Raw genomic sequence first — 26,723 nt, 5'->3', positions numbered from 1 at the left:
CTTCCTATCCACTGCAGGCGTCCGCTTTATTATGTCCGTTTAAGTGTTCACTGGTGTCCTGCATTTTTTCCAGTCACGCTTGTAACTATTTGCTTATGTTCCATTAATACGGAGGGATTAACATGACTCAAACTGTCTATAAAGCACATGACTTAATCAGGAGGATTTATTATTAACTCTTAAATACGGAGAGAGAAAAACAGTCAGGACAAAAGGCAACAAAAATGTTTTGAAATATTTTTATTTTTAAATATCAGATTATGGTAACAACCATTCATAACATATCTACATCCGTATATGACAATATAAAACATGTCTATTCAAATGACAATAAAAATAAACAGTAATAAAACATTTCAGATAATACAAATACTTCATGTTATGAATGAGATTAGAAAAAGTATTTATTTTGGACGTTCTTACTGTTCTTGTCCTTCTGCACTATGTCCTTGTTTTTGTGCTCTAAAATAATTTTTCAATTTGTAGGCATTTAGAAACATCCGAAATGCTCTCAGCATTTTTCAATGTGTCTGCAGGATCAGGATTGCCAGCACCCTACTTTTCTTAAAGGAAAGACATAGCAATGTGTTAATACAATAAAACTGGAAACCACTAAAGTAACCTCATTCTGTCTCTGAAACATTCCCTTCCTTTCTCTCTTTCTCTCTGCGCTCTCACTTTCAGCACTAAGATCTCAGCGCAGAACGAGCTTTGTCCAGGATGTCCTTTCTCATCCTTGGATAATTCGGATGAGCAGCCAGAACCTGTGGGCGAATCAAACCACGGATCATTTCACAGGATCGAAACAGAAGTGATCTTTTAAAACCGAAAAAAACCCACATCAACAGGTGTCTCACCTTATGACACACATCTATGGCATCCACGTATCTCTTTGCTTTTAAGTAATTGAATGCGAGTTTGTATCCTGAAAGAAAAGAGGTATCTGTTAGCATCATGATTCTCTTCATCCATAAACAATAAAATGTGATTTCATTTGATGTACCGATAGTTGGGTTGGTCTGATTTCCATATTTCCAAGCCATTTCATAGCTGTGTGCTGCATCACAGAAAGCCTGGTCTTTTTCCATTATGTAGCCCCTATATTCATGAGCTTTACAGCAAGACTAGAAAAAGGCCAGTTGTTAGAACAAAGGCATTAACATACAAGACTGCATCTACATTTTCAAGTCACAAAATAGGGAGGAAAAAAAGTGAATTGGACCACCATGAATAAAACACAAAATATTCAAGCAGCAACATTTTTTTTCCAGGCTAACCTTGTTATGGTTGAGGCATCTCTGTAAAAGGTCCCCGGCCATGTCATACTTCCCCGAATGGATGTAGATGTCTGCCAAGAGCAGCCAGCTCTTCTCAAACTCGTCAGCATCGGGAATGCTCCAGTTCATCTTAGCTATGCGTTTGAGCTGGTTCCTGGCTCGGGGGGTTTGTTTCAGCATCATGTAAGCTGTCGCCATGGCCAACAGAGCTGGAACGTGGTCTTTCTGAAATCAACCAGAGAATCCTGGTTAGACGGGATGAATCGGAAAAGCATCCCCATTTCAATTATTTAAAACCGAGAACACACCCAAAAAACTTGACAATATTATTTTTAAAGATTTATTTTTGGGGCTTTTTGTGCCTTTAATGGAGAGATAGGACAGTGGATAGAGGCGAAAATCAGAGAGAGAGAGAGAGAGAGAGTGGAGAATGACATGCGGGAAAGGAGCCACAGGTCGGATTTGAACCTGGGCCGCCCGCTTGGAAGACAACAGCCTCCATACATGGGGCGCGTGCACTAACCACTGCGCCACCAGCACCCCAACAATATTATTTTAATTGAAAATGTAACAACTGACATTCACACAACTGAACTAACATCATGAAAGAAATCACATGCTGTAGTAGTTCAGCTGGATACGGTGTAATGTGTAGAAGGAACTGCCATGGAGAGGTAGACTGAAACAATGCACAGCTTCTGATTTACACAAGAGTCATGTAACTCATGCGTACCATCTGGACTGTCCTTACCTCGTTGTTTGCGACCTCTGTGAAAACCCCGAGTGCTTTCTCTACATTGGCCTTCTGCTTAGTAGCCAGAAAGCAGTAGTTCTCCAGGATGCGCAGCTGCACCTGTCCACCTGATGTCTGAGGCTTTAACTCCTTCAGCAGCTTCTCAGCCGTTCTCACAGCCAGCTGCTCCGACTCCTGCTTCTCAGTGGAGTTCCTGATGAGACACAAAGATGAGCGTTAGCGCTGCAACAGAAGGAGTACATATGTTTATGTAATCCTGATTTAATTCTTCGTGTGATCTTTGTGCCCCCCCACCCTATTTCCCCATCCAAAGTCTCGAACACTTCTCCTCCCATGGTGTCGTTGTCGGGGTTCAGGTAGATTTCGATCATGTTGTACACAGCATTTTGACCCCAGTCGTTGTCTTTCCGTGCTTTGTTGAAGTGTCGCAGTGCTTCATTAGGTTGCCCTGTGAACCTGGGGATACATTAATGAAACGTTTTAGTGATTTAGTGACTGGTTTTACTCAATACTGAGAGGGAACACTTCCCAAACTTACCAAAGATAAAGTCCTTTGCAGTAGTTGAACCCCGGGTCAAACTTGGTCCGGGAAGAGTGTTTTTCTGCCATATCGATAAATCTGGGGACTTCTTCCAACTTCCCAGCCCTCCTCAACAAGTCAATAAGACGGGACAGTGTCAGGTAGTTGTCTGCAAGCAACAGGTGCAAGTTATTGTACTTTCCATTCATCCGTTCCTCACTAAGTGTTTTGGCAGAGGCGGTTCTAGACCACTTTTACTGAGGGGGCCATACTGGGGCCAGTTGTTTTGTCAGAGGGGAACATTAAACACAGGTGAAAAAAAGACAAAGATGATTGCTTTAAAAAATATATATATTATGCCAAATAGTAGCGCACATCATAAAATACCATGATTTATGTTTGTTTCAGTAACAGTATTTAATACTAGATTGTGAGTCCGATTGTTAAGTCAAATACTGTGTATGTGTTATTAGGGGGGCTCTTCCTTTTGGAGGGGTGGCCACAGGGCGGACCAAGCTCAGTGTTACAGGGGCACTGGCCCCTGTTGGCCCCTGCCTAGAACCGCCCATGGGTTTTTGAGACGACAGGAAAAGGGGCTCTCATGCACCTGGTTTGCGCTCCAAGAGCTGTTGAAAATGGAAAACAGCCTGGTTGTAGTCCTGCTTCCTAAACATAATGTCCGCCATCATCTAAGAACAAACAGATGTAAGGAACACATTTAGGTCAAATGGTTACAAAAAGGTCAGCGTGTAAACAGTTACTGAAGACAGCCTGAACAAACCAGAGTTGCATCTTCATTAAACTGGTCGTTCTTCAAAATGACGCTGCATTGCTCTTGGCATGCATCGACCTCATCGAGAGTGAGATACAAGCGGGCCAACTCCAGCATCACCTTGACACAAAGAATACACTCATATGAATTCATGTGACAACATCCTTCATGGAGTAATGTACGTCGGAGAGATCTGATCTATACACTACCGACAACTTAGATCACAACATTTAAAGAAAAAGCAAGCACAAGACCCTAAAAGATGCCAGTGCTTGTTAAGCACAGCTGCAGTGAGCACACAGGACGTTTTTCATTCGGCTGCGCACTGACCTTGCGATCAGTCTCACAATACACAAGAGCCTCTTTGTAGAATTTGACTGCTCGCTCATAGCCCCTCTGACTCGTGTAGTGTTTAGCTATCTCAGCACAGATCTCGGCGGCAAGCTGCTTTTGCAAGGGGATGGCATCGGGCTGCTCCAACTGAACCCGCTTCAGGACTTTGGCCTGAACATCCCGGGCCTTAACGCAGCACAAAAAAAAACACAACATCAATTTCAGAACAACAATATTTGCATCCCGCTTATAGTCTCTGTAGAAAGAGTGAAAGATTACATGCTATATGATACAAACATGAACGATAGCACAGTGTCAAGAGTGCGACTTACTTTTTGTAGTGTAAGTAAAGCATCCTCATTTTTGTCAACTTTAATTTGGATCTTTGCTAACAGGACCAGATAACGACAATCATCCGAGAGCGCCTGCAGTTCATTTACTGGTAAAAAAAAAAAAAAAAAAAAGCAGTTAGAATGATTGAAACCATAAACACACAAAAACACAGACAATTTTTTTTGTAAAAAAAAAAAAAGAGGGGCGACGTTGTTGACTTTCTTTTCAAACTGAAAGCCCTTCAGAATAAACACAGTATTTGTGAAGAGTTTCTTTCCCTCTTTGAATCAAGTTGTTTATACATTATTTGTATCATGTGTGGGCACTAACTATCACCATGACTGGATCCTCTTATTTGTATTAGTAGTGGGTTTTTTTGACATCAGCTCAGTGTGTGTAATACTGAGACTTCATACCTGGTTCATGAGCCAGAGCTTCATACAGCACTCTCTCACAGCGCTCGTAATGCTTCATCTTCATTAGCAGCTCAGCCAGGTCGTAGCGCAGGAAGTTCTGTTGCTCAGTCTTCAGGGCAGATTCGTAGTAATTCATTGCCTGTGTGACATCAGCCTTGTGTCAACATTGGGTTTTTTCTGTAAGTGGACCGGTGTTTATCTTTAAATAGCTGTACAAACAAACCTTGACGTAGTTGTGAGTCTTGACGAGGGCTTTCCCGATCTTGCTGGCTAAAGCTCCATCTTTGGGGTTTTTCTTCAGAGCGTTCTCGTAAACCTCGATGGCTTTCTCTGGCTGAGGATGACACAACACAAGTGGTGTCACAATATGTCAGAAGTAATTATAAATATTCACAAAATCAAAAGCAGCACACTCCACTGCATTGTAAATATGAAACAGCTTAAGAAAAAAACTTTCTGATGAAACTTTTCTATCTTAATATAGAGGATGTCTCCACCCAACAGATTGAGGTGAAAGCTGTTTTCGATTGCTCTGGTCTAGCAATTATTACGACAATGAGCGTAACAAACATACACCTAATTCATCTTAAGAAAGTCAGCTGAGTTATTTCATCCTTAACTCTACTACTTTAGGTAACACTTTAATTAAATATTTTCTTTATATCTTTTACCCGTTGGTGAAACTGCGAGGTCATTTCCTGATGAAGTCTACTTGAACACCATGTTACAATTTTGTAAAGCAGATCTTGATCATTTAAAAATAGGAGTTCTTTGTTTTTATTTGATTTTGTTAAGCCTCTGATCAAAGGCAGTGAGCTGCTCATGAGCCTGTGTGAACTACTTTGAAATACATGATGCTTCTCTAGTAATAAACAACGTGAGCGTGACGCATCAATACAAAAAAAAAAATTAAATTGTCTGGAAACAACATTTTTCACCGAAGGCCAAACTATAGATGAATGCATCTTTGACTCTGTCAAGAGGAGAGATGGATTGCTTACATCAGCAAAGGAGCTGAAATCTGCCATTGTACTCATTTAGCCTGGATGAACCTCACACTGTGTCATTACAGGAGGAGGGTACGTCCTGTGTCGAGACAATGTTTGACTAGCAGTATTTAATGCAATGAATGAGCTCCCCTGTCAGAGATATGTGTGTTTTCTATATTTCCCAGAAAAGCTTCCTCAAAACTATTGTTATTGCAACTGAAATAACTGCTTCATCATTGTGCAGTGCGTCCGCTGGAAAAGGGAAGTCCTATGTTCCTTTACAGACCAATCAAGAGACAGACCTTGATAATGGATGACGATATCAGCCGATATTAGCATTACCAGTGACTAATGATATCGGCTAGTTTTATCTCTGATATGTGCGAATATTACTATGTTTATTCACCAGTCAAATATCATTTCATTAGAGTTGTATTGTATTAAACAGGCAGTTCTCTTTGCTTTGTGCTTTATGGATTATTACCAGCATTATCCCTCCAGAGTGTCAGGCGGTGATGCTCGTACATGCACAGTTACTTTCAGGTTGAGTGACCATCTTGTTTTTATTAAACATCTTTTCCACAAGTGTTTTATAGCTGCATCTGAAAGATCAACGCACTAAATGTATACATCTATCTATCTCTACAAACAAACAGATAAAAGAAAGATATCGACCTACATATCGGAATCAAAGTTTTTCTTAACCGATATCGGTATCGGCCCCAAAAAAAACATATAGATCGGGCCCTCAAAAACCTAGCAAACCTCCTTAACATGAATGCTAACAACAGTAATACAGAAGTAAAATGAAGCTTAGTGCACTAATGATTACAAAAAGGAGATATACTGTAAACCACATCATTTAAAAATCACCCTGTGGATGAAAGTTGTAATTCCACCTTTTGGTTAACCTTTTGTAAAAGGGTTTAAAAGTCTTTCCCAAAGTAATACTTGGATTAGATTTCACACACACCAACATGGTTATGTACAGCCTGTAGCACCTACACATAATGAATCACATGGACTTACTTCTTGAATGTTAATGAAGGCATCTCCTAGTAATAGGTACGTATGGGGGCTTGGCAGTTTCTCCACCATTTCTCTGGAGAAAACACAGACATCACACATGGAGTACTTTATTATACACACACAGTACGTCTCCGCTGGCCTGAGGTTCAGTCATGCTTCACTGCGCCTGAGCTGTTGACACAAGCAGCATCAGAAAGAAGCAGAAGACTAGAGAGAACTCTGCACATTTCCCTTTGACTGCATGAATGGCTTCAGTTCATTTTTTATTGAATTTACTTTTTGGTTTGTGGTCTCTTAAAAACCTCCTACAGACTCTGCTGGATGAACTTACTTAATACCCTATGTTTCATGTGTAAAATGTCCCAGCCTTTACTGTTCAGACAAACATTTACAAAACATTAGGTTTCAGATGGAGCTCACATATCATTGGCTGTGATCTTATCCTAAGATCTCCTTTCTGTTTGTTTTGGATCTAGATTATCTGCTCACCTGTAACAGCTTGCATACAGACGTTTGTCCTTCCTGTGGTTCAGATATATATCACCCATTTTCTCTTTGGCCTGGATGTAGTAGGGCTGCTCCGGGGTAATGTTCCTGAGCATGCTCAGCGCCAGCTCAGTGTCGCCGCGGAGCAGTGCCAGGTCTGCGTTTGCAATAGTGACACGTAGTTCCTCAGGGGTCCCCGAGAACTCGTTGATGGCATCCTGCATCACTTTCGCTGCTTCATGCTGAAATATTTAACACATTTATGACTTTATTACGTATTTTAAATTCTGAGGCGAGGACGACACCTTAATAAATACAGCACAACAGAGTACAGAGTACAACAAACTTCCCCTTTCATAAACTACAAAGAACAAAATCTACAAATTTTCTACCTGTTCTCCATTGAGCCACAGGGTCTCCGCTAACTCCAATAAGACAGAGACACAGTCTGCAGGACTCAGCTCGATGTTCTTGTTCTTGGACTTGTACGAGGATCCAGCTCTGCGGACGCCTGGAAGACTCATGGCCATCTGCAGTGTCTGAATAGCCTCTTTCAGCTCACCCATTTTCTTCTGAGTCTGAGCCTTGATCAGGTGGTACAACGGGTGATCTCGAATCTGGAATGGATGAGAAGTCATGACCAGTTCCAACATGTGGAGTATTGGCTTAAAAAAAACAAAAATTCTGCTTAGATTATGTCAGAATCTATCTTATTTTTGTTGGCTTCTCCAAAGCTGCCTAACCCAACTTTAACCAACCACAAAACTGTCCAGGTTTATTAAGGACATGCTACCTCCATTCTGAATGTGACATGTAAGAGCTGCAGTTGTGCCGTGTTGTGTATATTTGCCATGGGTCAAATAACACACCCTGTCACATAAGATCTTACCTCAAAGTTGTGGCTGAGGCAGAGCTCGAGAGACTGGGAGCACAATGCAAAGTTCCCCTGCTGCAGATAGATCTGTGCCATCAGCAGATGAGCGTCTGCATGAGAAGGACACTGGTCCAGACAGTGTTGCAGGCTGCTCTGAGCAGCATCAATGTCTCCTGAATGGACACAGAGGCATTATAGGCTAAAATAGCATTTGCATTAAAATAAACCTGATATATTTATTTATATATTTATTTGAAGTGCAGTGCTCACCAGACTGATATCGGACTTTGGCCAAGAGGAAGACCCCCTGAGGGAGACCAGGAACAATCTTGACCACAGTGTCCAACAATGTGGTGCAGTGCTGGAGCAGAGGGGCGGGAGGCAGACCCTGTGCTGGAGGCTAAAAACAGAGATAAAAAAAAGATGTACTGTATATATATTTTAAAAATCCCCATACCTTTTGTGACTCATTACAAGCTAATTAACAGGTCTGCCAAAGCTTCACCAAAAGACTGGAGTTTGATTTATGTTCTTCTGTCACTTCTTAAAAAATGGGGCTGTTTCAAGCCAGATTTGGAATAATATCTAATTTTGAAGTAACATTAAGGATGAGACTGTTGTGATATCACATACCGTCTATAGTGGACCAGCATACTTAAAATATTTTAAAAAATTAAAATCTGATAAACTCAAAGAATCTGACAAAATAAACGTTTATTTATAAACTTTAAATAAATTCAAATGGATGTAACATTTCATCCACAGACTCCAGTGCAAATCTGTTTCCAGTCATGCATACACATCAGAATGGATCATGTGTCACTACCGTCTGACCTTCACTTCAGCTGAAAGACGTTCCATTATTCAGATCACAATTTATTTTTTAATAATCTGCAGGCCTGTCGCAATAAAATTTGTTTTTCTTCTCCTGCGATGGTGACGCCATGACCCGCCCTACTCTGCCTCTGATTGGTTGGTACTAGTTGCCTTTCATTTGGTTGGTTAGATTAAGGCTGATGATTGGTTTTACAACAGGACCTGAACTTGAGCACTTTTATCCCATATGGACACTTTAGAGATATAATTTTTAACCGCCCAATACCACTGTAGTTATCACTGTAGTAATTTCAAGCTTTTATATCATTTCAGTGTATATATTTTATTGTTCTTATTGCTCTTTTATTGATTTTATTTTCTGTAGTAGCTTTATCTCATTTCTTGTTGTTTATCATTTATGTATGTTTTCTCTGCATCATTGTAAATGAGGGTCGCCCTCAATGATCTCTCCGAGAAATTAAATAAAGGTTGATGATGATGATGATGATGGTTAGGGTTAAATTCTGGGTAAGCCAATTAGAGGCAGAACAGGGCCCCAAGTACGGGAAGCAGCAAGTGAGGAAATCTATTAGAGGGGGGGGGGAATAAAAAAGTGCAATTTATGATTCTCATCATGTGAAACAGGAGGATTAGCGTGTACCTGTGTGAGGATGCTTAATTGCGTAACTGTAACAGTCAATGCATGAGACTTGGCAGCTCTGCTAATTAAATATGCACACACTGTCTCAAATTGCAAAATGACAAAGTAAAATCATTTGTGGCAAAATGCTACACAAATGGCTGAGGCTCTTCACACTACCAAATTAAAAAAAGTTAAATAGACATTTAAAGGATCAGTCGTGATCATACGAGTTGTACCTTGGCAGGGCAGAGAGCAATGTACTCTTTGACAATCTCCAACAGGAAGTCAGGGTTCAGCTTCTCAAAGTACTCGACTCCCAGAGGCAGGCCCTGCAGCGTGGAGAAGTGTGTGTCCACGGCATCGTTCAAAAGGTTTGTCACCTCCTCCTGAGGCCGACGCTTCTTCACTGCCAGAACAGCACGCAAGTACAGTAGGTCCTGATAGGTTAAAAAGATAAAGACAGATACAAACTAAGAAGAAGAAAGGCAAATCAAATATATGTTGTATGAAAGAAGAAAAAAAAGTTAGAAGATGGGAAGTAAGGAGGAAACTTGTGTTACCGCTGACTTTCCAATAGATTGTTGAATGTCTGTCAGACATTCCAAGCGTTCTTCTGCGTCTTCCAGGTGGCCCTCTGTCAGCTGGCAACGAATTATACCTGAGAAACAAACATAAGAACTGTGGAGTTTCTTCAGAAAACATAAAAAAAACCAAAACAATATATACAGTCATGTCAACAAACCAGTCATGGCAGAAACACTCGTTTCATCCAGAGTCATGGCCGTCTTGTACCACTTCAAAGCGTCCTTGATTCTGCCATGAAGCACTGACTGGTAGCCCAGCTCCGTTGCTAAATCTGAGTCTCCTGATGCAGCCGAGAAGGCTCTTTCCACCATCCGAAATGTTTGCTCGATTATCTTCTCGTTTCGTTCACACTTTGATAAAAAAATGAAAAAAAAATAAAAGTATGTGAAACTCACATTTTGTAACTGTCTGAAAAACTCTCCAGGCTCAAATAGTCTTTCATCATTCATAATTTAGAAATAATGTTAAAAAAAAGAGAAGATATCTTACAACACGGGTGAATGCTAGAGACATCCTGTAAAAAAGCTCTGGGTTGTGTGGTTCCACTACCTCCAAGCTGCCAAAGAGGGTTGAAAGCTGCTTTACTGCCTTCATGGGGGGGGGGGGGGGGGGCATAAAAATGTTCTGTAAATGGATTACAACTTTGCCACATTTGAATCATTAATACCAATAAATGCAATTCTTTTGAGTCCCATTTGTCAACTGTACCTCAGTAATATCCCCCTCCCGACACAAAGAATACAGAGCCAGCATCTGCAGGGCCTCCGGGTTATTTTTATCCTTCTGTAAGAGCCTGGGAAATGACACAAGTTACTGAAGGTACTACTCCATGAAGTCCATCTCCTACTCTTAAGTAAGCTTGGATTTCTTTAGATTGACAGTAATAGAATATCTGATTCTGCATACTGTGTTGAATTCCCAGACAAATTTAATTAAAACTGAAAAGGAACTGTTAAGGCTGCCAAAGGATGTAAAGTAATCTCGCACCTCCACCACTTCTCAACATCCCAACGAGGGGAACCAAAGCAGCTTGAAACTTGGTGCAACTTGAGCAATTGCTCTTCCTCCTGTTAAGCAACGCCCGGAAGAGGAAAATCCTCAAAATTGAGTTGGACTTCTGCACTTTACTTAATCAGCATGCTCTGGTTTTAAGGCAGCACATTGTGTTCAATTAGCACTTGAACGCTGAGCCATTTATAAAGGTTGAATATGTTTTTTTCTTAACATCCATGGTGGTGATTTTAAATGCATTTTTGTCTAACTTTTTACTTCATAATCTCACATGAGGTTTGAATAGTATTATTTGGAGAAAAAAAACTCATCAATTACCTGTGAGCTGCATCTATGGTTTGTTCCCAGTCCTGAAGGCTGAGCAACAGTTTCATCTTCTTATTGAGTGCAGGCAGGAACCCAGGGAAACTGACAATGACCTGGTTAACCATCTCCAATGCTCCTGAGTAGTTCTGACGGTATTCATAGTATTGTGCCTTGGACGGATCAAAGTCACAAATGAACCATTAAAATAATGTGTTTCTAGTAAAAGCCCTTTAACATTTTCAGCTGCAGAGGAGGAAAACATATCAATACATATTTGTAATTCCCATCTCACCTTTCCCATGAGCGCAAAAACATCTGCTTTCTCTTTTAGGGCTTCATCAAAGTATTTTCCAGCCTTTCTGGCGTAGGCATCTTTACCAGATGTCACATCTATCCAGGCCTTCAGGACTGTCCCCTGAAAAACAAAATATCAGTCCAAATGTGGAAGAAATGTGCAAATAGATGAGAAGCAAGAATGCCCCTCTTTGTCATCTTGTCATAAAACATTTCATCATAAACATGGAAAGCAACAATTAATGCATTTTTCATACATGTGATAAAAATACAAGTCTCACCTCTCTGGAGCCTTTTGAGAGTTTGATCATTCTCTCTGTGTACTCCCTTGCCTTGTCATTTCGCCCCAAAAGCCAGAGAAACATCCCAGCATGGTACAGACTCTTGGGTGAAGCACTTTTTCGATCCTCTTTGACCTTAGCATCAAGTTCCTGAATGACTTCTCTGTCTATGAATGAAAGGACTCTTATCAGAATATTACCAGTCAAGTGTGTCCTGTCCATATAAGATATAAGACTAGCTAAGTATACGGACTTACCTGGGTTAGTCTTTTTTTTCTCAGCATAGACAAGGGCCATTAGAGTGCAGAGAGCCACATCTCTACTGTCTCTAATTGTGTCCAACTCTACTGAGGCCTCCTGAATTTCATCTGCAGTAAAAAAAAAAAAAAGACAAGTAAGTGCATGTATGACAGATGTAAAAAGCCACTAGCCTAGCCAGAAAAAGTTTTCATAACATTTTATTCTTTTAATCTCACCTTGCATAAGGGTACCATAAGCATGGAAAAAACTGTAGATGGGATCATTGCTGAACTTCCTCTGAGCAGCTGCTGCAGCGATAACAGCATGACTGAAATACTTTTCATAGCAATAGTATCTGATCAAAGCCTGTGGAACACAAACAAACAGAGAAAGGACTGAGTTTGAGGAGTTAGAAGTTGGTGGTAGTGAAAGTAGATAGATAGATAGATAGATACTTTATTGATCCCGAGGGAAATTCAAAGCATCCAGTAGCAGGTTACAAAGACATACATGACATGAAACATTTGTTACAAATTAAACCACAAAACCGACCCCCCCCCCCCCCCATACATATATATTAAGCTGAAAAAAGGGATAAAATATATGTGAAATTTAAACAAGAACCTATAAACTGTAAAAATCTGTAATTAGACCTGAATATAAAAATAAAAAAGTGTTGACCTCCTGAAGTTGTGTTGTTTATATATGTACAGCAATGTTTAAAAAAGCAGATAGTACAAAATTATCAAAAAACAGACATTAAATAACAGGCAGTGCAAACATTAAATTAAAGGTGCTATGTAAGTAATTGAGGTGATCATTAAAGTGTCCAACTAGAGGCTGACTCTTGGGACAGCTGTGCAGATGGGAAGTGGAAAAAAGGAAGATTAGTCCAAGTGTGTGCTTTCCCCCTGTCATAACCTTGAGGTGTTGTATAGCCAGGGGGACAAAAGAGTTTTTAAGTCTGTCTGTGGAACAGGATTGTGACAGCAGTCTGCCACTGAACACACTCCTCTGCCTGGTGAAAGTAAGCAAACAAGGGTTACTTAAATAGCTTTGCACTCTGAGCTACCTGCTGCAGACTTTGCTATTTTGTTGATAGAACATATAACATGCAAACCAGGGTGAATAGTGGAAGGGGTGTGTAGTCAGAGGGTGAATTATGGCAGCTAACGTTATTATTACTCGCTATTAAAGCTATTAAACATTATTACTTTCCTGTATGATGCTGCATTTACTCCGACGGTCTTAAATTACAACATTATTGGAAGATTTGCGTGTCAAACTTGGGCTAAGGGAGTTGAGCCATTCTTCTCAGAGCCAGTGTTTACGTCATCATTAAACCTGCCGTCTTACCAATGCTGTCTCTTCATCCTCCATCTTTGCTGAGACGCGTTATGCTCGTACGGTGACTCTCTGAGTGGAAATATCTGCGAATCGGTCTGCAATATACTTTACAACAACGATATCAGTTCAGTTTATGTTTTCGCCATTTTGGTAGTCCCTATGCGTTACCCCGTAACTTAGTAACAGCCTGCTGTGGATGTTAAATTTCCCCCAATTTATCCTTTCAGGCGTTGTGCAAATAGATGTGTATTTATATATACACATCAAAATACGCTGGCAGATCAAAACACCAACCTCAGTTTATTCGGAGTCTACATTCTGCTACGTTTCATTGATAACGTCTGTTACCGGGCATCTTTGGGTAAACAGATTTGGATTCGGGGGAAGCCTTGAAGCCTGACAGACCCTGCACAGGGTATATTTATGCTCTGTGGCACCATTTTTATATTGAGGTCGAAGTATTTACGCCTTTTTCTCTCGAGGGGGCGCCATAATCCTTTTGCAAAAAGTATTGCAACTGTAGGCTACTACTACTACTAGTTATAAAACATCATTATTATGATAATAATAACAACACTATCCACATTATTATGCTTATTATTGTGATTATAGTTATTATGATGATGATTATTATTATTATTAGGCCTATATTAGTCTGGGAAACAAGCCTATGAATGTGTATGTGTGTTTGTGAATTAATTCAGAGGAATCAATTCGAGTTTTGACATATGTCATAATTTTGTGAGATTGCATGTTTTGGCTTCTACTGTATAACAACTTGTGCATCAATGCATGCACGGAAATGCCCCCCCATACCTCAAAGAACTGCTCACTAACCCGCACAAGACACCTTCGATCTGCCGCCACAAATTGTCTCCAAACCCCCAGGACTAAGCTCTGCTCCATGGGGGACAGAGCCTTCTCCTCTACTGCCCCAAGGCTATGGAATGCTCTACCTGACTACTTGAGAGCCCCACAGACAGTGGACTCCTTTAAAAAGGACTTGAAAACTCTCCTCTTTAAAAGAGCCTTCTCCTAAAGACCTTTTCCCTTAAACCACTGCTTTTAGATCTTAATTTATGCTCAGGTTCTTAACTCTGATTTTACCTTTGACTATTGCTACTGTTTTTATGGTTTTATTGAAATTGTAGCACTTTGAGATTTTTGTTTAAATGTAAAGTGCGTTATAAATAAAACAATTTTATTGTATGATAAAGTTAAACCTGCTTTGAATATATGGAAATTATTATGTTTTTTCCTCTCACAGAGGTTGCATCAATGTGGTCAGTTTGTCTTTGTTGGGCTGTGTTCTGTTTTCCATATCTACACGATTTACCATCTCAGTTTAATTTAGACAATCCATGACAACAACATTAGAACATTAGATCTTTGTAATTGTGAAATATAAAATATCTAATAATTTCACTCATCCAAACGAGGAAGTTTGACACATCTTTATGCAGTTTTCCCTGCTGAGTGGAAACACGTTTCCACCCAGATGGTGTTAATCGGGGATCCAGTGTTATGCAACACCATGCATTGACTGTTAAGCATGAACTCCTGATGTCTACAGTGTTGAGTCCATGTCAGGGGCAGCCAGTGTCCAGCATGGGTGAAACTGTTCCAAGAGAGACCTTTCCACGCCTTGTCAAATACTGTTTAGCACTAACTCTGGCACATAATCATTACTCTCCGCAGCATACATCGATGGAAGAGTAAATCAGGTTGGTATCGAGCTCTGAGCATGTGCAGCTATGGTAAACGGCTCTGACACACGAGTTAGCAAACCATTTTAAACCAACATTCTTGGATGCTATTGTAGCAGAGTAAATGCACATAATAATGAATAATAATATGTATCTTATTCTAACCATTCTTTAAAACATTCAAATTAAATAAGTCATATTTTCAATAATACTCATACAGAGTAGAACACTGTTGATAATAAAGGTGTTGTACTTAGCAAAGAGCATAAATACTGCATGTGTTGTTGCACTTACAAAGAATGCATTTGAAAACCTATTAGAGGAAAGACTGTGGAATATGTTGCCCCTGGGATGTGCTGCTATAGCATTCTAATGGCTTTATCCATTGTGGTTTGTACAGGCCATTATTGATCAAAGAGCCATGCCCAATAACACAAGCGGTTCACTTGCCAATGAACACTTTCATTTCTTTTTCCATATGTTGACAAAAAAAATGCATATGCAGTCGTGGAATTAACACAAAAAAAGTACATACTTTCATATTGCTGGTCAAGTTTTGTAATAGATAGATAGCTTTATAAGTGTTATGTCAGATAAATTAAATTAGAAAAAGTGGGGGAGTATGTACAACCCTCTTGTTTTTCTTGACAAGTTGTTGTCTGTAAACTGTGGTACAGTATTTTTCATTGTTGTTGAGAGCTATTAAGGGAGTGATCTATTTGAAACTGTGTGTGTGTGTGTGTGTGTGTGTGTGTGTGTGTGTGTGTGTGAGAGACAGAGAGGCAGAAAGACAGAGATTTACTTGTTGAGATAAAAAGAGAAATTGTGTGTAGCCTGTGTGTGTGCGTGTGTGTGCGTGTGTTTGCATGTGTGTGTGTGTCAGTTTGTGTGTCTGTCTATCAGCACATTCGGAAGGTAAGAGGGTACTCACCACTACCTAATCTAATGGGATTTTCCTCCCATCTATCTACAGCAAATAAAATTACAGAGCTGTTATGGGTAGCATTCTCAGATTTCTCTCTGAATTGTTTTCCAGCCTGCCTTTTCATGCATGCCAGCGGCAGGATCCCGAGCCAAATAGACATCCTTTCACATTTAACATGTCCACGTATTATGCCCAGATTGTGAGGCTCTTGGGATGGGGACGCCAGACCAACTTCCGACCTTCCACCCTAATGTAGTTTAACAAAGGAGCTTGATGTCATGTTGCCGGGCAACCAGGAAGGAGAATCTGCAGAATCACTCTTGATTAACTGGTCATTAAAATAGGCAAACTGTAGCCCCACCTGTAGCAGTCAGTGGAGCTGGTTTCAGACAGGCTACATTTTAAAGGATGTTGCCTGCTGGTAGATAAAATTGTAGGCACAAGTTTTACAAAATAAGAATCTTTAGACAGCATCCACTCAGAATATTATTTAACAGAAAAAAAATGTTCAGAGAAAGTTCAATTGCTCAGTTGACAGGAAAGAGCATGGCGAGTGGGTGTGGCACAAACTGATAATCACTTCACCATTGTGAGGTAAAAAAAAAAAAGCAGATATAATCAGTCTCTTGTTTACTGCCCTCAAGATTTAGAAGGGACAATAGGTAAAAGTTATGTTGGATTCTAATGAATATATCTACTGTCATTAATAATGAATAAAATGTTTCAACCACTTAAGATGTGGACAGCTTCTGGCAGGAGCCACAAAGCACACTCAGAAACCAGATTTTAGCCTCTAACACAGAGGCTGGCTAAAACATATTTAAGGCTGAAATAAAAATATCAAAAACCTGTAAAAGTTTTCCGTTTCAAAGCTCCTTAGACTCAAATATTTGAGGTTTTTTTTTTAAGTATGATCATGTCACTGAAGATGGTTTGCTTAAAGTCATGTATTCATGAGTGATTTTAACGTCCCAAGAGAATCAAGAGATCAATATAATTTGAAGCAGTTACACTTTAAGTGCGCACTAAATGGACACTGATTACTTCAATGTTTTACAGGTTCTGAAATGACACTAATGCTGCCCGCAGCCTTCTAGCTATGAGTGAGTCATCCAGCTTCTAACTGTAAAAGCTGATGCTGAATTTCCTACAAGGTTGTCACTTCAGAGCCATTATTCTAAATTAAAATCCTTCAATCAACTGAGAGCTATTATGACAGTATGATGATACTCATCATTTTCATCGGACTATGATCCATTGTTAATGTTGTCATACTAAACAACAATGAAGAACAGTTAAATCTGCTCAGAATTTGCTCCTTAAAAGGCAGCTTAAGCATTTGATGAGAAAATAAACAAAAAAAAAATGAAAACCTCTCTGAGCTCTGATTTTTTAGAAGAACTTTGCAACAACCATCGTCCCCCTTCCCAAGAAGAGCCCGCCCACCTGCCTGAATGACGACAGGCCAGTGGCACTCACTCCAATCATCACAAAGTGTTTCAAGAGAGTGGTACTAGCCCACATCCAGAGCAGCATACCGGACAACATGGACCCCCTGCAGTATGCCTACCGGCCCAACAGATCCACCTCAGATGCCATCGCTGCTGCACTCCACTATTCTCTCTCGCACCTGGAAAACAAAGACTCCTACACCAGGATACTCTTTGTTGACTATAGCTCTGTTTTCAACACAAACTCACCCACAAACTGTCTACACTTGGCCTGCACCCCACTCTCTGTGACTGGCTCCGAGACTTCTTGACTGGCAGGCCCCAGTCTGTCAGGATTGTTAATAGGACTTCAGCCAGCGATCATTGGCACTCCACAGGGATGCGTCCTCAGCCCCATCCTCTACACCCTGTTCATCCACAACTGTGTCGCCTCCCACAAAGACAACGAAGGAGATAATAGTGGACATGAGAAATCACATCACCGTGTGGTACAGCAGCACCACCACTATGGGCCGCAGACGCCTGCAGAGAGTGGTGAAGACTGCTGAGAGGATCACTAAGACTCCACTGCCCTCTCTGCAGAGCATCTACCACCGCAGAGTCCACAGGAGAGCTGCCTCCATCCTCAAAGACCCCACCCACCCCCAGCACGGACTGTTTACACTGCTACCCTCAGGCCGGAGGTACAGAAGTGTTAGATGCAGGACCTCCAGACTCAAGAACTCTTTCTTTCCCACTGCTGTCTGACTCCTAAACAACTGACAGGAGTGTAACAATCACAAACCACCTCATGCTCAGTTTGCACATATTACACTCATTTTTTGCACAGTTTAAATTTTCTATTTGCACCCTACTGCCTTCAAATTGCCTTATTTTTTGTATATTTTGTATATTTGTATATATTATTATTGTTTTTTTTTTTTTTTTTTATTTGGCTATATTTAATTTTAATATTTTATTGTTGGCATTCACTGTGGACAGCAAAGAAATAATTTCATTGTACAGGGAAACATGTTTCCTACTGTGCACATGACAATAAACATTTTGAATCTTGAATCTTGAACTAATAGGCTTCAGAGCAGGCAGGGGTGGAACCAGACTGTTTTTGACTTGGGTGGCCCAAGTTGAGCACTGATTTATGCATGGGTGGCATAAAGTTTGTGTGCACATATTTCTAACAACATTCAAGTAGTGAAAAGTAGATTTTTTGCTATGTTTATTTCTGATGTCTAAAACCTAAAGGAAGGCAACATATAAATCTTCTTATAGCTTAATTTTTCAAGGACTAAAAGAGGTTTGCTCAAAGTCACATTTTAAAGTACCAACAAAGTGATGTGCCACATTGAAAGTTAACCGCGTTCCAGTTGCGAGTTGGCAACAAATCGAACAAGCAACATGAACGGGAGCATGTTCCCACATTTCTAAGATTTTTTTCAAAATTAGGTCCTATGTTCCCAGATTTCCTTTTTCATAAATTTGTATGCTGCTGCATATAAATTGCTGCTGATCTAAATAAAATGACTCATTCATAACAAAAGTGCTTCCAAAAAAATCTTGTGGGAGGATCGGGCTTAAATTGAAGGGAAATGTAGGAACACAAGACCACGTATAGCAGCCATGTTGGATTTTAACTCAGGCTACTGAAGGTTCTCAGAGTTTCAAAGTTGGAATTCTGATTGACGTATCCAACCGGCAACTCTGTATTTCCAACTTCCGATTTGAAATATGCGCCCGCAGCCCAGATAGTTGATTTTAACTTAAAAACCGCCTTTGACAAGGACAGAAAGCCAATAATGGTTAAGAATTTGGGGGGAGGCCAATTGGATTTCCAGGGTGGCCCAGGCCAACCCTTGCCAGAATGCAACTTTTATAGTTAATCCCCTTGGCTCCAGCCCAACAGCTGCTGGTGTACAAGCAAAATGAGAACTTTGCCTGCTGAAGGGGTAAAGCTGACCAACTCTTCTAGTACACCTGCAATGACCCGAACAGGCAGAAGGGGTGGGGCTAGTGTGACATCCTTTGAGACTAACCACAAGACTCTAGGTTAGTGGAGAGTTAAGAAAGATCTACATGAAGTGAAGTAACAACTGCATCACAGTGGTCCAGTGGGAGCAGTAAGCTGTGGTAGAACAGGCTTTTGAACTCCACATTAATGGAGATGCAAAAGGGAAGACAAAATGACGGCTGCTTCAGAAAGAGGCAATGGCTGCAGTGGAGGAGAAGTCAAGCACTACTGTCACGAGGCAGCAGGGAGGGCCGGATATTGTGGGAAGCCACATAGACAGCTCACTAGGAGGCACAGCCATTGAACCTACAGCCCAGCAAACGTTTTTTTGCTGGGGCAAACAGGGATCTCTTTTGTCAAAGTAAAACTTAAAATTTCAGTTGTGATCCTAGTACCCTTTTGCATATTCAGCTAATGGACCTGGAGAAACAGCTGAATTACAGCTGGACACTCACTCCAGTGTGAGGAGGAGAAAGCCTCACCTTGACTGCTGATTTTGAGAGGAGGTCAATGAGAATATCAAGCGCAACATGAACACAAGCCATGGCCTGGCAACATTTGTAAAAACAAAAAGCTCTCGACAACTCTGGTCCTAAACATTGTGGACACTAAATCAATCAATCAATCAATCAATCAATTTTTTTGTATAGTGTCAACTCATAACAAGTGTTATCTCGAGACACATTACAAAAAGCAGGTAAAACACCTTACTCTTTGTCTTTTAATATTACAAAAGAGCAGGTAAAAATACCATACTCATTGTTATGTTTCAAAAAGTATTTAAAAGACCTTACTTATTGCTATATTATAAAGACCCGGCCTATCCATCATGAGCACTTTAGCAAAGCAGCAAAAGTTACAGTGGTAAGAAAAAACTGTCTTATTAAAAGGCAGAAATCTTCGGCCAGATCCCCGGCTCATGACGAAACAGCCTTCACAGGCTCAGACTGCGCCGGGCTTGGAAAGGGATAGGGGGAGAGATGGGATAAAATGCAGGAAGAGGGACAGGGAGCAAGGGGGGGTGATAACGCTCACGTACTCACGAGCTGTTCTCTTATGTACTGAACTGGTAAATCTGAGCAACAAACCCACGTCTAATTTTCTTTTTGAGTCTATATTTATTGACTGATTGGATGTGCAAACAACAAAAATAATTGATAAGTTAATTGATCTTAAGCTGAGAGGAAATTACACAAATACACAATACACACAACACAATACAAATTAATAAGTTAAATTAAAAGATAAGTCAAATATTTTGGGCAAACATAGTAAAACACGAGCTAATCATTTAACAGAGAAATCAAAGACCTAAAGAGACATACACAATGTGGCGCACAGTTCCACTGAAGCACTGATGATCATTCTCAATATACAAGCATACAAGACATAATGACCCAACCTTCAACCAAATCCCCTTATTCTAGGAGAATGTCTACACCTAATCATGCTCTTGCAGTCGTAACATACATAAACAATACTATAAATATCTTTTATATTGCATGATAAAATAATGATTGTTTTAGGAATACTTGAGGTACATGTAATCTTTATTCTTTTGGCGTTTCAGTGAAATGGGTTATAGCAGTGTCTTGCATGCAGTTTATTTTTACACTACAAGCATTATGCATAGAATAATGGCAGATGTGAAATTCTTCATAATCAAAACATTCTCTCATTATGCACAATGTATAGGGTAAGTATTGGACATTTGAGTTGCATGCAAAATATTTTCATATGAATGGAATCATATTGTATGCCAACAGATGTAGTTTTAACACAGTTTACAGTGAATGTCATATAGAAAGGAAAGGACAGACAAAAGTAACATAACTGCTACCTTGAAATTGTAACAGATGTAGGAAATCTCCAGGGGAACATGAGATGAGTAACGCCTTGTTCTGACATCCTTCTTTCACCTCATTTCTCAGAATAAAGAATTTGAGTCTCATAAAAAAATATTCTAAAAGCACACAATATATAATAGATCAAGTAACATTTTTTCTGTCACAATGTCCAAATTAAAGTAAAGTAAAGCTTACACACCATATATCACTTATTATCAAACTTTGAATTATGGTGAAAAAATTGCCGCCAATACGTCCATTTTCATCAAAATTTTGATTTTTAACTTCAAAGCTGTAGATAGATTTGAAACATCCCTGTCTCCCTGACAACAGTATAATAGAGAATATATTTGATTTATATTGCATGTCATAAACACTAATTGTTTCATAATCATTGTACAGTACTCATTAGGGCTTCCATCCAAAACATTTAACCAACGGAAACAGATCAAACTAGGACAAAGGCAGACACAAGATAATTGTGTTTTGGAGGGATGTAGCTGTACTGCAATTAGACAATATCACAGATCATCTCTTTCTTACACAAACTGTCATGTCAACGTGAGGTAATGTTCCATTACAGTGTACAAAAAAAAAATGTTTTTCTTACATTTCAGCTCTAAAAGGCAAACCTTTAGTTAAAGACTGTTTTTTGGGGGGGTGATGGGAGATAAAAGATTAACATAATTAGCCAAATTGTAAATAGTATATGTATAGCACACAGCAGGTTGAGAGGAAATATGTAAAATATTTTATGGTTCAACAAATGTTAATGTGCAAAATTTCTATTAATTTTTTCTGCTTATTCATAATAAAATATAAGCAACCCACTAGGCTGAATTTCTTTGGACTGTATGCTAACATATTGTTTCTGTAATGTCTTAAAATGTCATGTCATGACTTTACACTGTGTGTATGAAAACATCATGTAATATTACACTCTAACATGCTTAACCATGGAGAAACATTCATGAATGTCTACATTTCCAGTCAACTGCAGCAGCTCCAACGTGGCCTCTTTGATTTGTCAAGCTATCAGTTAGCACAATTAGCTTTAAGGTACTTCTGCTCATTGTTAAGACTACCCCTGAAGGAAAAATAAACTTTTAGTAAAGTGTAAAAAAAAAATGTATAAAAAGTAAATTAACCAAACCATAAACTCTTGAAGTAATAACACAAAAACATTTATTTCTGTTTGAAAAGTAAAGACATACAACAGTCAGTGATATAACAATAATTCAGACTAGCTGCACTTCACCATATTAACATGGCAGCCATTTTACCTTGATACCACACTCATGATGTTTAGCTCAAATGTTGTTAAATAGACACCCTGCATTTACACATTTTTCAACCTGAAACATACATATATTATAACAGCTTTTCAGTTTCCCACTTGAAATCAGAAGAAAATGGCCACCATGAATATGGTCAATAGAAGTTATAGCATTAACTAATTTGTCCTTAAGAACACTTAACAATCCCAACAGCCTATAAGGCATCCTTGCTCCTGAACAAAGCCCAAATTGTCCTACATCAGCCTGAATGAGCCTCAGGTTTAGGAATGAACCTTTAGACTCAAAGAAGCAGGGTTAGTTTGGCAAGGATAGCCGTACTAAGGAAGGAAGTCCAATGGATGTCTTTGTCTCTGGCATAGGTTGTAAACATTTAGTCAATAATAAAAATGTCCTTGATGCATCTCCGGCATTAATTCATATATCTTGCTCCCTGACATCTTTGCCAACAACCTCTTTTTCACTTTTGTCCATTTCATACTTATTGTTTCCATTCATTGTCACACTGTTACATGCTTGTTGAGGGGCTGTTGGAGGTGTTAGTTCGGTGCTAGCGTTTGTGTTCAGTTTGTCTGGGACAACATCCTCATTGTCAATGAATCTTTCATCCTTTTGAATGCCATCACTGGATGCATCAGGGGACTTGGTGGTAAAATGTCTGATTGCATACCGTCTGTATGCTTTCTGGATGACGATGGCTGACGTGTCCTCCTGCTTGCGCCGGAGGGTGGTAGTGATGGGCTCGTAGGACAGTTTGGAAGGATTGGAGGCCATGAAGCGTTCTTCCATCTGAGCCCTTAAAATGTCCATCTCCCCACCCTCGCCCAGGACACGTTTTGTGAATGCAAACAGGATGTCCAGGCAATGAATTCGTTCACCACTCACCATTGGTAGATCCATAGAAATCAATTCAAGCTTGTTAGGCTTGGCTATGCGCAATGGTGGTTCCAGTTCATCTGCAAACTCTGCCAACTTCTTGAACTCAATGAACTGTGTTGCGTGAGGATCAAAATTTTCCCACACCTCATAAAACATCTCAAAATCATCCTCACTTAAAGGGTCCGCGCTCTCCTCAGTGGCCACACCAAAGTTTTCCAGGATGACTGCAATGTACATGTTAATCACAATCAGGAAACAGATTATGATGTAACTCACAAAGAAGGCAATTCCCACAGTCGGGTTTCCACAGTCTCCTGTGCCAGGACTGCCAGGATGCTCCAATTCAATGTCACAATCTTCCTTGTTTTTGTTAAGAATTGGATCTAGTAAATCACTCCATCCTGCCGACGTTGTGATCTGGAACAAACAGATCATACTGTTGCCAAATGTCTCGAAGTTGAAAAGATCGTCAATTCCTTTTTCCCTCTTGACGTACGCAAAGTTTGACATGGCAAAAATGGCGTAAATAAACATCACAAGGAAAAGCAAGAGCCCAATATTGAACAAGGCAGGAAGTGACATCATCAATGCAAACAATAGCGTGCGGATTCCTTTGGCACTTTTGATCAGGCGGAGGACGCGGCCAATCCGAGCCAATCGGATGACTCTGAACAAGGTTGGCGAAACGAAATACGTCTCTATCACTTCCGAGAGAAACATACCTAAGGAAAAGAGCAAAACATGTAAAAATAATAATACATGTATAGTGACACAATAAATAACTCATATTTGAGAGTAACAGTGAACAGTCATACCCATGATTGACAGGATGACCACAATGAAGTCAAATACATTCCAACCATTTGTGAAAAAGTAATGGCGGAGTGAGATCATCTTCAACAAACACTCTCCAGAGAAGATGACGATAAATAATAAATTGATCCACCAGAGAACGATGACCTTGTTTTCTGACTGGTCATCAGTTTCCACCATCATAGTCACCATATTGAGCACTATTAGTACCATGATTAAAATATCAAATGCTTGTTTTGTAGTCAGGTCAAAGATGTATCCTTGAATGTTGTTCTGAAATAGAAACAAGGAAGGAGAAATAAAGACACATCTTAAGTTCTATGATAAGAAAAATCTGATTTTTAATGTAGAAAAATGGCACTTTGAGTAAAGCCACATACTGATGGTCGAGGAATAGGTTTTTGTGGTTTCTTTGACCCCAACTTTTTCATGGCATTGTAGTATTTTTTCTGTTCTTCAGTCATGAAGATGTCTTGACCTCCTAGGTAAAGAGGCAATGGAAGACGAGTTAAATCACAGATCCGTTTATTGCGAAGACACAGCAGAAATAGAAAATTACCATTATTATTATTATTTTTTTTAAAGGAAGGCATTTTGCTCTAACATCAAGTCAAAATCTTTCGTTTTAGAATTAGAAAGCAAGGTTTGATACTTATCTTTTTTTTCTGTTGATTGAAATTGTCTATGATGACACCAATAAAGAGATTGAGTGTGAAGAATGCTCCAAATATGATGAAAACAACAAAATACATGTACATTTTTAGGTTGATCTCATACTCAGGCTGTTCGTCTACCTATAATAGTGACAGAAAATAGAGATATTAATACATTAAAGTTATAGTCATAGTCACTATAGTCATATAGTTCTGGGTCATTTGGCAACTGGTGAAAAACAAATAGTTCTTAATTCTACATGTTAGAGAATACCGAACATTCAATGGTAATCGCAAACTCAAGCGGGTTTGATAAAAGTTACAATATAATAAAAGTCCCATATTGAAAATGCTTTTGATGATGATCATTCTACAACAGCACCAGTTTTTTGCACAACAGATGGGCATACAAATCTAGAGATATGTCTCTACTAAAGTACTTAGCATTTGAGATTGACCATTTTATTTTTTCTCCCTCAGTGTAACAAAACGCAATTGACCTTCTTTGTTAAGTTCTGATATGAGTCAAAGCTGAGCACCTAGCGATTAGGTCGCGCCCCATGTACAGATGCTATAATCCTTCAAGCAGATGACCCGGGTTCAAATCCAACCTGCGGCTCCTTTCCTGCATGTCATTTACTCCCTCCCCTGATTTCCTACTCTATCCACTGTCCTATCCAAATAAAGGCAAAATCTTACTTTTTACTCTTTAAAATTGGCTGTGTTAAAAAAGAAGCTACAATGATATCACAAATGTTGTCTGATATCACACACATCTCATGCATTGTTTTTTTGTGAGATATTGAGGCAAAAAAAAACTGTAGCATACAAGATTAGCTAGTCATGAACTTTTCATTACCTCGCTTTGAGAGTCCACAGCAGCGTACATGATATCCATCCAACCTTTGAATGTAGCCTGTACAAAAATGAACAATATAATATTGAAAAAGCCTATGAATCATTTCAACATTGCCTGTTTTTTTAACAAAGAAGTGTACATGTCATGATTCAACAACTTACTCATTTTACTTCACACTTACCACTTGAAGCAGTGCAAGGTAACCAAAGCCAACATTGTCAAAGTTGATTTTGACATTTTTCCAGCGGCTACCATTTAGGTTTGTACAATTAAGCTTGTTTTTCACAAGTGATGTAGGTATATTCTCATCTGTAGTTTTGTTGACACAATGGTAGAACTTCCCCGCAAATAAGTTGACTCCCATGATGCTGAAGACGAGCCAGAAGATGAGACAAACCAGCAGTACGTTGAAAATGGAAGGAATGGCTCCCAGTAGGGCATTGACAACCACCTGCACGCAAACCAAAACATACAATCCATGAGTTCAGCAGGAAGAGGTCCCAAAATGTAAACCTTATGTATACTGTGGCGATGGTAAGAACAGGAGAACACAAGAGTGAATGCTTCAGAGCCAGGAGCTCATCACAGCTATGACAAACACCAAAGCTCAAACACGATGATATCTGCATTTTTAAGGTGGGGAAAGAATTAGGAAAAGAGGGAGGGAAAAAAATGCTATTTATCTAAGAGCATTTCTATGGGGTTTCTTCTGAGTTTTATAGAAATATTAAAACAAGACACCTTGTAGAGGCGAGATGACACCACAAATTGTGATTACTGTAAACAGAAACATAAATAAAAGAAGAAGACATCATGTTAAAGAACCCAGCAAACAATATCCAAAACAGTGAAATCAGATAGAAAGCTAATGTAGGGCTAATAACGCACATGAGAAGCTGTTCATGCAAATAAGAGAACACGTGGCTACCACATGGTGAAAGACCATCATCTTCACAGTGCTGTAAATCTAGACCACCACAATAT

The 26,723-nt window shown here is 39.6% G+C and overlaps 2 protein-coding genes across 2 annotated transcripts in view; both read right to left on the bottom strand.

Moving 5' to 3' along the window:
• Positions 1–225: 225 nt before the first annotated feature.
• Positions 226–13,473, bottom strand: ttc21b (tetratricopeptide repeat domain 21B). Its single transcript, XM_020644156.3, has 29 exons — positions 13,316–13,473; positions 12,196–12,325; positions 11,977–12,087; positions 11,720–11,886; positions 11,437–11,559; positions 11,157–11,314; positions 10,536–10,620; positions 10,317–10,415; positions 9,985–10,177; positions 9,803–9,900; positions 9,479–9,679; positions 8,054–8,183; positions 7,799–7,956; positions 7,302–7,526; positions 6,913–7,151; positions 6,424–6,496; positions 4,629–4,739; positions 4,406–4,544; positions 3,989–4,095; positions 3,654–3,842; positions 3,333–3,443; positions 3,159–3,240; positions 2,570–2,720; positions 2,326–2,487; positions 2,029–2,224; positions 1,278–1,502; positions 1,004–1,124; positions 858–925; positions 226–764 (listed from the first exon to the last, which is right to left on the bottom strand). The coding sequence occupies exons 1-29, from the start codon at positions 13,337–13,339 to the stop codon at positions 687–689; spliced, it is 3,954 nt and encodes a 1,317-aa protein (XP_020499812.1). The 5' UTR covers positions 13,340–13,473; the 3' UTR covers positions 226–686.
• A 7,452-nt stretch (positions 13,474–20,925) lies between these two features.
• Positions 20,926–26,723, bottom strand: part of scn1laa (sodium channel, voltage-gated, type I-like, alpha) — a 32,630-nt gene continuing 26,832 nt past the window's right edge. Inside the window, exons 22-27 of the mRNA XM_065962371.1 lie at positions 25,921–26,190; positions 25,740–25,796; positions 24,880–25,021; positions 24,608–24,708; positions 24,230–24,500; positions 20,926–24,136 (exon numbers count right to left, since the gene is read on the bottom strand). Of these exons, the coding sequence (XP_065818443.1) occupies positions 22,953–24,136; positions 24,230–24,500; positions 24,608–24,708; positions 24,880–25,021; positions 25,740–25,796; positions 25,921–26,190 (2,025 nt within the window). The 3' untranslated portion in view covers positions 20,926–22,952. The remainder of the gene's footprint in view (positions 24,137–24,229; positions 24,501–24,607; positions 24,709–24,879; positions 25,022–25,739; positions 25,797–25,920; positions 26,191–26,723) is intronic.

This window comes from Labrus bergylta, chromosome 13, assembly GCF_963930695.1.
Source record: "Labrus bergylta chromosome 13, fLabBer1.1, whole genome shotgun sequence".
Classification (NCBI taxonomy): domain Eukaryota; kingdom Metazoa; phylum Chordata; class Actinopteri; order Labriformes; family Labridae; genus Labrus; species Labrus bergylta.
Note: the sequence above shows the minus strand (reverse complement) of the source record. Positions and strands in the feature narration are given on the sequence as shown.

Bases quoted from the DNA above. Each gene is read 5' to 3' on its own strand.
- ttc21b (XM_020644156.3), bottom strand. From the start codon at position 13,339: ATGGAGGATGAAGAGACAGCATTG. The intron at 10,416-10,535 runs GTACAGTTGACA...CCCCCCATGAAG, and splicing joins GGGAGGGGGATATTACTGAG to GCAGTAAAGCAGCTTTCAAC. The intron at 7,527-7,798 runs GTAAGATCTTAT...CATCCATTCCAG, and splicing joins GCCTCAGCCACAACTTTGAG to ATTCGAGATCACCCGTTGTA.